Source organism: Miniopterus schreibersii (genome assembly GCF_964146895.1).
Source record: "Miniopterus schreibersii genome assembly, chromosome: 17".
NCBI lineage: Eukaryota > Metazoa > Chordata > Mammalia > Chiroptera > Miniopteridae > Miniopterus > Miniopterus schreibersii.
In genome coordinates, this window is record NC_138117.1 from 23,773,705 (window position 1) to 23,786,319 (window position 12,615).

General features: G+C 44.8%; 1 protein-coding gene across 1 annotated transcript in view; it reads left to right on the top strand.

The window, feature by feature from the left end:
* Positions 1–9,535: 9,535 nt before the first annotated feature.
* DNAJC5B (DnaJ heat shock protein family (Hsp40) member C5 beta) overlaps positions 9,536–12,615 on the top strand; it is a gene marked incomplete at both ends in the record, with an annotated part of 43,571 nt that continues 40,491 nt past the window's right edge. Inside the window, one exon of the mRNA XM_081116416.1 lies at positions 9,536–9,592. Within this exon, the coding sequence (XP_080972542.1) occupies positions 9,536–9,592 (57 nt within the window). The remainder of the gene's footprint in view (positions 9,593–12,615) is intronic.

The following is a 12,615-nucleotide window of genomic DNA, read 5'->3' on the forward strand; positions in this document are numbered from 1 at the left end:
CAATATCTTTCAGTTTCCATATTAATTTCAAAAGTTGTGTAATATATTGAGTAATTTTGCACTTACTACAGCATAAAACTTCAGGAGAAAGCTGATTGTGAAAAAATGGAGGGATAAAGTGAGCTTTAGTTTCAGATCCTTCATTCTGGGTTTTGAATTCTTAAATCTCCCCAGTAAACTGAAACACAGGTATGCAAGTGAACTTTTGAAATGTTTTCTGTCAAATTATCTGATAAGATGCATCTTGACAAGTTTCATTTAACAGCTTTGAAAGAACAAAAAGTAAAAGAAAGCTACCTCTTCAGAGATCCTGAGATACTTGATTCTTTCTCTTGCTGCCACCACCTGGGGTGTCTTGGCATCTGGCCACACCTGGATCTCCGACACATGCAGGACACTCCCCTTCATCCCAGCCCAGCCCCCATGCCCAATCTCCTAAAAATTGTGCAATGAGGCCTTTGTAACCCGAGGCCTGTGAAGTCTGGAAAGGAATGTGAGCCAGAGCCAATAAGCTACCAGGGCTGAGAAGGAGCTCTCCTGCTGTTTATCCTGTGCCTGGGGAACCTCAGAAGGGCAGAGGTGTGCACTAAAAGGAGTAGCCCTTGGCAGGACTGTGAAACAAACACTCTAGAGCCTTTTCCCTTTGTCTTTGCCGGCCTCCAGAGGCATGCTTCATGCTGTTCCTGAGTAGACTTGCATCCACTTTCAAGCCATTTCCTCTCCCATTCCTAACTGCACCCCCTTTTGAAAGGTATGAGTTGTAGGCCCCATTCTTCCAATGCTCCTGTACAGGGTGGAGGGTGATCCTAATTGGGGGGGGAGGGTGTTTCATATAAAATAGTAATATTGATAGTAGAGTGCCAGAAACTGGTGGCAGGACAGCTAGAGAGATCTCTGTGATCATAGGCCTATTGGTACTTGTCAACTGACAACACAAAACCAGCTTTCTACCTCTTCACTTAACCTCGCCCACAGACATCATGACAAGTGCACAATCTGGCAACTGGCAATACTTGGGGTTGTCCCATCTCTTCTGCCCAGGGAACTATGACCAAACATCATGATGGCCATTCAAGTGGACCTCTAACTAAAAGGAAGCACTGAAAGGAAATGAAACACAACCCCTTCAGTCTTGCCATTTGAGCACTGTTTAGTACAACTGAGTATAATTAACTATAAGTGGCAAGTTCTTTATTTTATTTTACCAATATTGTTTATAAACAAAAGGTGGTCCCAGGAAAACAAACTTTTTAGCCAGTTGAGAAGACAACTCACTTGACAATTAGAATGCCAGTATTCTCTTCCTTTCAAGTATATTTAAGAGTGCAAAGTCATTATTATTAAAAGAGGGGGAAATATACTTTTTATGTTAGAATATGTTCCTTTATATGTTAAGAACTGATACCATATTACTCCTCTAACCAACATTGTACTTCTTGTTGCGTCCTGTTCTTTCAAAGAGGGTGCTGTCCTATCTCCCTCAAACGAATTCAATGTTGGTTTTAATCCCATTTATATTCTCTGAAAACATAATATGTACCATGCACTGTGGCAATAACAAAATAAAATGTTTGGCATAAACTGGGCTCTTTAAGAATTAGAAATTTAGTTAGGGAGACAAGAAATACACCCGTGCAGGGTTTAAAAGCAAAGAAAAAAACTGCACAACTATGTGAAAAACATTTGCCCTGTGATTTCAAAGTATCCCAGGGCTCAGGGCAGAGCTGGGACTTGAGAGGGATCTTGAAAGATGAGAAACAGAATAGTGAGTGGCACCAGCTTGGGGATAAAAAACAATTTTCTAGTGCAAATTTTGGCCCCGGCTCAACAGGTCTTCTCCCACTCACAGGCCTCATGTCCATCATCCCTGTGCTTTCACAACTCCTTCTTTGCATGCAAGGCAAACAATTCGTGTGGCTTCTTTGGGATATGGAAAACAGGAGTCATGGAAACATGCCAACTCTAACAGGTGGTTTCTGCGAAAGGGCCTGCATGCCGTCACCAGGATTGTGTCTGGTTTTAATTATGGGCATGGGCTTCCTGACCTGATACTCTAAAGTCAGCATGTTCCACACCTAATTATCTTCCCCCAAATCTGCTCTCCTCTTGTAATCCCCCTCTCAGCCAATGATCTCAGCATATCTCCAGTTATTCTAGCTAGAAACATGAGTCCTTTCTGACCCCTAGGTATCTCCTCTGCATTTGGTCATCAAGCCAGGGAGGTTATATCTCCATGTCTCTCTTGAATCCATCATTCCCTGGCAGTTCTGCCTGCTGCTGTCCAGGGCCAGGCCCTCATCATGTCCCCAGCTGCATTACTCTGCACTCTGTTGGTCACATCTTTCCAAAATAAATACTAGACACTGTCACTCCCCAGTTCAAAAACAGTTTTCCCATTGTTGGAAAAATGAGTACTGAACTCCTTATATTGGCTTTTGAGTTCTTTCACTTGTCTAGCTTTGCTTGGCCACTCCTCCCCTCTGCCACTCAGTCTTCCAGTCCTCCCCACACTTACGGACCAGATGGGCCCCTCTACTTTCCACTCTCCAGCCTGCCCAGCACTCTCTTGCCTCTATGATCTTACTCATGCAGTTCTGGTCTGAAAGCTGAATTCTTGCATCTCAAAGGGGAGATGGCTTTCCTCCTCCATTATTCATGATTTTCGCATGACATTCTTATTATTTATGACCCTTATGCTGAAGGAGTGAGCTGGGGGGGAGGGGTCGGAAGACCAGGGAGAAGGAAGTAGAATAGCAGGTGCAAAGACTCAGAGGAAAGATGGTGTGTTGAAGGAACTGAACAGCATACAGAGTGGAAGGAATTGGGAAGAGATGGCACAGAGAAAGAGGCAGAGGCTGGCCCGCTAAGGAGTTGGCATTTTAGCTTAAGATCAGTGGGCAGCTTTAGAGGGCTATACTTAGGGGAGTAACAGGACACTATTTGCATTTTAAGAGAATGTACTGTATGGAAAACAGATGGAAGTGAAGAAAGATGGCAGTAAGGACCATCTGTTAAGAGGCTGGCAGGGTAAACTTAGCCGACGGTGGTGATGGGGGAAGAAATGAAGAGAGTGGACTTCAGAGAACTTTAGAAAGGAGGATTGATTTAGCCTGGTTGATTGACTACGCACGGGTCAAGCAGAAATGAAGAAAGATAGCCAGATTTCTGGCTGGGCACAGAAATGATACTGTACTAGATGCCACATCACTTCCTACTAATGCAAGCTAAGGACACCAGACTTGGACCTATAGGAAACAGGAGGAAACAAGGACTTCTTGGCTTAGGCAAACCTAATCTGTGGAAGAGCAAACTGGAAGTGGTGTGCAGAATGGCCCACAAGGGGAAGACTGGTTGCAGATGGATGACAGGGTGATGCTGATGAGGCGGTTGTTAAATGATGACAGGGCGCACCTGCTCAAAGCAGTGGGCCCCTTGCAGCACTGGTGATCCTGCCCCAAACATAGTTTAATGAAAAAAAAGCAAAGTGATTTAATTGACAAGTTGTATGTGCACATAGTAAAAAAAATTTAAACAGTTTAAAATGTTATGTTCTGAGAAACAATTCTCCCTCCCATCCCAGTCCCGGTCCCTTTGCTCCCTGGAACTTTGCGTTTTACATACTCTCCAGAAATGTTCTGTGTGTACACAAATGTGAGAACATGTATTATATACCCACTCTGTGTGTGTGTATGTATCCACTTTCTTTTTTATGAGATTGCTACACACATTCTTCTGCCTTGTTATTTTTTAACTGTCACACTGTATTAAGCCATTTTTGTACCAGCTCACGGAGGTCTACTTCGTTCTCTTTGGTATCTACAATGGATACGCAGCGACAGTTGTCTCGTGAGCCCCCAACTGATGAACACTTAAGTCAAACATGGTTTTGAAGTGCTCTTCCCTGTCCTCATTCTTGCCCACTATCCTCAGGTCCTGATGTGCTTGCTGCTCTAAACCACTCACAGCCTCACCCCAGGTCACTTTCTCCTTCCGTCTTTTCACACAGATCTCTTTTCAGATCAGAAGTAAAAGAACTCCCTCTGCAGCCACAAGAATTTAGCACATCCCGCCACCTTTCTTCCACCCTGGAGTCATCTGTGATGGTGACGTCTACTTGGCTTATCAGATTCATGTTCCGCCAAACTTTTCTGTAAATTTGTGAAATGTGCTTTGAAAGTCCTGTACTTATCAGCCACACCGAGGGTGTTATGAATTCTAAAATGTCACAGACCACCGCCAATCAGGGACTAATTCTTTGCGAGTAAGAACTAAAAGCTCAGATTTTTCCTACTTCTCAGAGATGAGACTTTCGATAAGGCTGATCAAGTGCTCCTCAGACATGTCAGTTAATATGGACCTAAATCTCATTCATTTGTTAAAGTCCTCAGGGTACCTAGATGTTAGTAGACCTTGGTGAATCAGCATCTGTTCCTATAAGTATTGTTCTTGATAGTCTTCCTACTATCTTTTTCTAAGAATTGTTGGGCATTCTATCCCCTATTGCCTTTCGTAGTATAAACAGTAATTGGGCCCATTCTTTCTCCCCAACTCAGATTTTAGTTGAAAGCCTTGGTTAGGAGATTAATCTCCTGCCTGCCAGGTCACTGATGGCTCTCAAAGGCTCCATGGCATTCCTTGCAAGGTGTCTCTTGTCTGGTAGCCAAGGTCATCACCAGAAAACCAAATCATATCCTTTGGCACCATCCCCAGCTAGCTGCCTGCTTCCTTCATTTTCCATTCTCAAAGTCTGTACAGTAAGAGATAAAATGCTCTCTAGAGCCCTGGTCCTTTTCCCACCTGGAACAAAGTTGCTGAACAAACAGTTTCTTCTTACTGCATATTTCCTTTCCTTATAAATCATTTTAAGGCCCCTCATGTCATCAGGAAGCAGCACATCTCCAGACTGACTGACCCACCAAGATAGACTTGCTCTGTCCTCCCCGGACACTGGCCTCCTCCCCTGTGCCTTGGGGCAGTATAGGTTTATGTAGTGCTCTATATGATGTTTGCACAGTGAGAAGAATCACACCACCATGCACTTCTCAGAACGTGTCCCTGTTAGTAAGTGGCGCATAACTGCACTGGCAGGAGTGTTGGCTTTTTGCTTTATTCAGGCCCTCAACTGATTAGGTGGAGACCACCCACTTAGGGAGAGCAATCTGCTTTACTCAGTCTCCTAATTCAAATGTTAATCTTATCCCCAAACACCCTTACAGACACATCCAGAATAATGTTTGACCAAATATCTAGGCACTCCATGGCCAGTCAAGTCAGCCATCACACCTACTATGTCATCAGTAGGCCTAGTAATTATCTCTAATTGCTGCAAAGACCCATGTGGAAAGTAGTCTTACTCTCATTTTCTCAATAGATATTTATTTAACAAGTGTTTGTATATTTTAGAGATGAGGAAACTGAGATTCAGAGAGTTGAAATAACTAGTCTAAGGTGGCATAGCTAGTAAATGGCAGAGCCAGGATTCTAATCTAGGTTTAAATGACTTCATCTGGTACTCTTAACCTGTGTGGTCACTGCCTCCCTGCACTGGTGCTGCATTCCCCACAAATCCTAGGGCTGCACGCTTGAGGTAGGACAGGTCTGAAGGCATTATCTGTTGGCCAAAGCTCAAGGGCAGCAGTAGGGAGGGGAGCTCATTTTTGTCTTTACCTGTATGAACATATTGGACTTGAGTCTAACTTAGAGCTTCTAAGGAAGGCTCTGCTTTCCTTTGCCTTTGAGGCAATCCACATAACATTAATAGTTCCTGCCCTTTACTGAAAGCTATGTGCTTATGCTTTGCATAGATGATATCACTTAATGTTCACAATGACCCTGTGTTCTTCCCATGGGCTGCCAAGGGTGGGTACTGTGAGACATACCTCTTAAACCACTGTCCTCAGAGCCACCAGGAAAACCCTATTTTCCCTTAAATATCCCCATGGGCCAATCCAATCCTGTTCCATCCCTCCCCCAAATCTACCTATAAAGTCAGTTTAAAATGTGCATGAATCAATAATTCTGCAGGTGTGTGCTATGTGCTGATTCACCCAAGGAACAGGCCTGGGCTTTCCCTTCATTTGGTTTGCTCTTCATACCTGATATGTCACACTGCTCCTCCACACCCATCCGCACTAGCACTTTCAGGAAATGTTATCCAGTTGAAAACATATTGTAAGTCCCTAGATCAGCCTTTAAAGGAGATTCTTCTTACACTCTTCCTACAGCACTCTCTAGGTTGCTCCCCAGAAGTTCCCTTGTGACAATCTAAGCAGTCTTTCCACTGTTACTGAGTTAGCTTTGGCCACAGCAAACCTTTTGTCTTAAAGAGGAGGAATCCGAGGCTCAGAAGTGCCTGTCTTACCTAAGGTCACAGTAAAAACCAAGTCATCCAATTCCAAATCCAGTGCTTCTGGTGTACCTCGTAGATATCAGTTCTGATGGGGTGGGGTGGGCCTGCCTCAGGTTCAACCCAGTGCTGGCAGGCCAAAGGGCAGCATGTCTGCAAGGCAGCATTTGAGGGGCAGACTGTGCCAAATGACAAGGGAGATCAACAACTCTTTCACATCTGCCCCACATGCAGTGATGTACAATGATGTAGGTGCAGCACAAAGTAAAGTATTGGTAGAGAAATTGGGATAGAAAGTGATTTTCTATTAACCGAAGCAGATTCCCTTTGGTCTGCGAGCTTCAGCAGGAGACTGGGGAAAGAGCTGAGATCCCTATCTGTCTGGAACTGCAGCAAGTGACTCACTATGGCCCCCATTCCCAACGGAAGTGGCTTTGGCTTGTATGATGTGTTTACAGAAAATCAGCTTGTCTGTAAGTCCCTGTGGTGCCCTTGGACAAAGCATCCACTTTATTGCTTGACCTAAGATTCCTGGAATTGGGAGATCTATGTTCCTACCCAGGCTCTGTTAATAACTGACTGATATTGACATGAAATTCCTCTGAGCCTCAGTTTCTTGATCTGTAAAATGGGAATAATAACATTTTCCCTGCTTACTTGTCTCAGTTGTTGTGTAGGCCAAAGGAACCAAAGTTTGAAAACACATTGTTAACAATAGAGCGCTCTATATTTTTTCCTGTGATGTAGGACATAATGTCTTTTGCTGGAAGTGAGGCACAAGGTTGGAGTAGAATGGTGGAGAATGGCAAAAGGACTAAGGTCCTCCTGGGACACACAGAAAAGATGCAAGACTGGGCTGCAGCTGGGATTGGAGACCATGGGTCTGTGGTGGCAACATTTACCACTCCAGTTGATGTACAGCTGAATGTTGGCTGTGGTGGTAGAAGGAATCAGGGGTATTGACGGAATTGTTACAGTGGTGACACTGGAGTGTAAGCTCAACAGAGAAAGGGTTGAAGAAAGGGACACAAATGATGGATTTGGGGAACTGAGAAGTGTTAGTGAGATGTAAATGCCATGTGTACAGGGGAGTTAGCTGGTGAAGTCGGCAATGGTGGGCAGAAAGTGCAAGGCTGGAGTTGAAGGTTTGAGAGCTGGAGGATGTCTAGGTATCTGAGTAGGACAAGGAGCTATGAGGGAGGGCATGCTGGCTGGGAGGAGCAGACAGGAGTTGAAGGGCCCTAGGTCGGTGACAGGACTTGAGGTTGAGAGAATGAGAGCTGAGTGCTAGGGCCCTGAGAGAATATGGGTGAGCTATCCGACCTGGGCATGGCCATGGAGAGGGCAAGGAACCTGTGGACGGAGGGACATCAAAGGTAGGGGGTGGCAGGGTGGGCGGAGTGTCTGGAAGGGCTGAGAAGAGAACAATGCTGATGCTGCTTCAGGGTCGGAGGCCCAGAAAACAGTGGCCTGGAGGCATGCTCAGGTTTAAAATTTAGTAAGAATTACATAAAAAATTAGTTATTTTACACATAGAGACTCAAAAGTTGTAGGTATTTTGGCCTCAATACACAAATATATAAAAATTATAATGGATAACTCCTTTGAGCCACTAACACTTTTATTTATTTATTTATTTATTTATTTATTTATTTTAAAAATATATCTTTATTGATTTCAGAGAGAGGAAAGGTGAGGGAGAGAGAGAGATAGAAACATCAATGATGAGAGAGTCATTGATTGAGCCCGCAATCCGGGCATGTGCCCTGACCAGGAATCGAACCCCGATCACCTGGATCCTAGGTCGACGCTCAACCGCTGAGCCACGCCTGGCCAGGCGAGCCACTAACACTTTTAATATAATAGGCCCAATGGCATGCTGGAGCCAGTTAGCACCAGTGGATGAGGGCCATACATTGTTAGATTTTCTGGAATTTTGCAAGCTAGGTGTCCTGTTGGTAGCTTGAAATAGGCCTGGGGAGGAATAGCTACACCATGAAAATCTGCAAACGCTGCAAACTAGGGCCTTTCCTCCACTCTATAGGCCTAAATATAATGTCCAGATCTGCCCAACCTTACAGTTCCTTTGCTGTGGGTTTAATTGTGTCACTAAAAGAGGTGATGCTAACCCCTGGTACCTGTGAATGTAACCTTATTTGGAAATAGGACCTTTGCAGATGCAATTAAGATGTAAGTTAAGGTGAGGCTGCACTGGCGTAGGGTGGGCCCTTAATCCAATATGATTGGTGTCTTTGTAAGAAGAGGAGACAGACAGACACACAGAGAGGAGAACATCATGTGAAGATGCAGACGCAGGGGGAACGCCATGGTGATGGAGGCAGAGACTGAGGTAGGCCAAGGATTGCCAGCAACCCCAGAAGCTAAGAGGAAGTTGTGAATCAGACTCTCCCCCCGAGCCGCTAGAGGAACCAACCCTGCTGATGCCGATTTCAGACTTCAGCTCCCAGAACTGAGAATACACTTCAGTTGTTTGAAGTCACCCAGTTTGTGCTACCTTGTTACAGCAGTGCTAGAAAACTGATACCCTGTCATCCAGCGTCAAGTCTGAGTAGGAAACAAGTGGAAGTTCCCCAATGGGAACCGCAAAGGGGAGGTCCCTGTTCCCTGCACCCTGGCTCCTGGGAACCTTCCCTCCCACCTCCTCTAGTGCGAATTTTCTATACCGTCATCTGGTCCTTCCTGTAGGCTGCCTTGTAGTGTGGGCTATGCTTTTAAGTGCAGACGTGTTGCCCTCTTCTAGATGGTGAACAGAGGCTGTAAACTCAGCTGCCTCACGGGTAAACCTTGCAGAGTGCGATGCCAGGGGCACCATTTCAGACTGGAATGTGTGTCCACCTTTAAATAAAACACTTTCCCCACTGTTGGCCAAGGAAAACCTTACTAAGACCTGACATTCTGGGACCTCTGCATGTGCCAAGAGAGAGGGGACGTCTTTTGGCTCTTGCCTCTCCACAACGGACATTCATTACTGTTTGTGAATTTGCTGCCTACATCTCTCAGGTCTTCTGTTCTGCCCAGCCAGTGAGTGCATGGGTCTGAGACCTCAGAAGTATGACAATTGCCCACAGTTTCTCTCTTCAGATAAAAGCTTCAAAACAGATTTTTGTAAGGTTATAATTGATATCCCCCACTGACTCAACACTGTTGCAAAACTTCAGCTACAGAGGAATGCAGCAAGAGGGCGGAGCCCCTTCTAGGCAAGGTTTGTCCTACCCTGAAGTTTCTGTGAGTGTTTTTCTTGGCAATTCTTGAATCTCAGGTGGCTGAGAGGGGGAGGCGTCAAGGATACTGGAGGGTGATTTGGGGTCAGGAGTATTTCCAAGTCGAAAGTCCTGTTTACAGTTCGTTTCTTTTTGAACACCAGAGGGCGGTGCAGTCCTACTGAATAGCCTGTGTGCTTTAAACTTGAGGTCCTGGGAACCAGTCTTTTTTTTTTTTTAATGTGAGAACAAATGCTGAATTGAATATATCTGTTCATTTGACTATGTATTTTGTTCAGGCTTCTAAGAAAGTTACAAGAAGGCTTTTGAGACCAGTTGGATGTTAAAGCCCTGGGGCCTGGGGCTGGGAGACCCACAGAAAGGTGCTGGGCAGTGTTGCACCTTCCTCTGTGGGGAAGCACTTGTCACTCATCCTCCCACCCCATCCTGAGACTGTCTCATTCTGGTCAGCTATGTGGGAAGGTTTGGACTGTGTCCCAGGTAAGAGCTACCTTGTGTTAGGACCCAGCTTGTTACTTCCAGGCCATTTAAAATTGGTTCCATGAGATTGTTCTGCTTAATATGTGGAAGTAAGGCCTGGCCCTGAGCAAATGAAGAAGGTCAAGAGATTGCAGAGCTCCTAATGGTTATTACTGGCAGTGCTGGGGCTCTGGTGATGGTGGCCAGCTGACCAGTCTGTGTGTCTGTGGTCTTGGACCGGCTCCTGACGATGCTCTCTGATAGCGAGAAAGGTTCCACAGAATGTCTGTGATTTCTGGAGCAATAAGCAAAACTGTACGGCTCATCGAAGAGTCTGGGAAGGAGCAGTAAAGCAGTTGGGAATGTCTATAGGAGTTTTGACAGTGATGAGGAGGGCCCTGGGAAGGGGAGACTGGGCTGACATCGAGGGGAGGGCTCAGGTTGGGAGCTCTGAGGCCTGTGGACAAGTGCCCAGGGCAGCAGGGAGGAGACACCACCAGCATCAGAGCCCATCGAATTTTGCATGTCTGCAACCTATGGATGTGTGTGTGAGTTGTAGAAGAATCTGCACTCAATTACATGACTCATTCAAAAAGGGGCCTGTCCACCTTCTCCCCCTGGGAGAGGCAGCTCAGATTTAGCCATTTGACTCTGGGAACCATCTGGTGGCATTCAGCAGAGAGCAATACTGTTCTAACCAATGGCCTGTTGTCAGCAACAAAGCACCACTTACTGCACAAGGTAGAAAAAGGCCTTGAAGAACAAAGTGCTGCTAATGGGTTGACTGCTAGTTAGTGGGCCCCAGCAGCTCATCTGAAAGTGAAAATTGACAGAATGAAGGAGAATGTCTATCTATAATAGAAGACACAAGGTCACTGTCATCTGACAAGTAGGTTGAAATGTACCATCAAGAAGATCCACTGTGGGCACTGGAAATTGGTGCAGGGCCATGATCTGCATGGCGTAGTGGCCCAGAAGGCAAACAGAGGACTGTCCTGCTTCCTAGGTCTGTGACCATTGCTGGAGCTGTCTGGCCATGTGCACGAAGAAGACAGGATTCTCTTTGCCATATACAATGCTATTGCTCAGTTCAGCCTTTTTATTTAACAAGGATATAAAAGAACAGGATTTGCAGGCAGAACACTTCGATTGGACTCCAGTTCCAGCTTTTACTCCTAATGATCCATGTTCATGCTTGGGGAAGTCACATGACCACACTTAGCCAGTGATCTCTTTCTTAAAATGGGCATTGATATACACATGTGAAAACGCTTAGGAAATCATCAAATGTGATATAAGTGTGAAATTACCAATCTCTAGAGGGCATCCTTAGCATTTCCTTCCCTTTCAAATATCTGTCTGTTACCTGGGCTGGGTGAAGCTTCATGTGAAAGGGAGCTTAATTTGAGTTAAGGTAAAGATATATTTTTAGCCCAGTCCTACTACCACTTAAAAGCGAAATAAAAAGGAATGGTAACTAGCTTGGTTTCTGTGCACTCTATAGTTTGCAGGCTGTTTAGCCACATGCAAGTGACAATTTGCTGACTGTTTATATTGGAAACACTATTGAAAAGGACTTTGGTCTTGAGCAAAAGTTTTTGTCTTCTATCTTTTTTAGCTACTTCACATAAGGGACATCTTGGACTAATGGGACAAATGAACAACTATGGGCAAAATCAAGGATCAAAGTTCTTTTATAGACATTTTGTCAAATAAACACTTCTGTTGGACCCGAAGCCTCTTTAGTTTATTACAGCAATTGCTTACTGAGAGTAAGCAACAAGGTGTTTAAATTTTACATCTGTGAAATTCATATTATGTTTCCTAGCAGGCGACAAGACTCAGTCAATATTTTTTCAGTGACACAGGTCTCAGATTCAGAGCTGTACTTAACCAAATAGACACTGTCCTTGACACTGAACTACATGATGGGCCTCATTAATGAATGCGCCTACTGGTAGTTCCTTATTTAAAGCCATTACTCCATTATTTTTTTTCTTGAGCTTTAACACATACACCATCTGGCTCAGTCACAGGTTGATAAGCAAGGGAATAGAGCAGGCAGCAGTTCCCTGGAATCAGACTGTGAACTCCTGAAGCAAAGCTCTCTAATGTAGTCTAAACTCACTGCCATTGTCACGACTCCCGTAGTCATTCCCAAATGCTCTTCTGCTTCTTCCAGACCCTTCTGCGAGCTGTACACAGTTTTCCTTATTGCTCCAGAAACCATGAACATTCTGCCACTGTCCTCACTATTAGGAGGTGTATATTTCTCCTCTGTAAAATCAGGATGTGGAAGAACCAACCTTGTACTTTTGTAGAACTTCAATGAGATAATCTAGTTAACATGTTAGTTACTATAATCACCATCATCACCACCTCTGAATCCCTCACAAGCCCCAGTATAGTGCCCTGCACTATGATAACAGGGAAGCAATTACCATTCACTGTACACCATTCACTGATGAATTATAGATTTGGAATGAAATCTACCAGAATTGCACTTTCAAGTTCTTATAGCACTTCTAGCATACCTTGTTCCAATTTTGGGTGGGTCTGGGGAAGCAT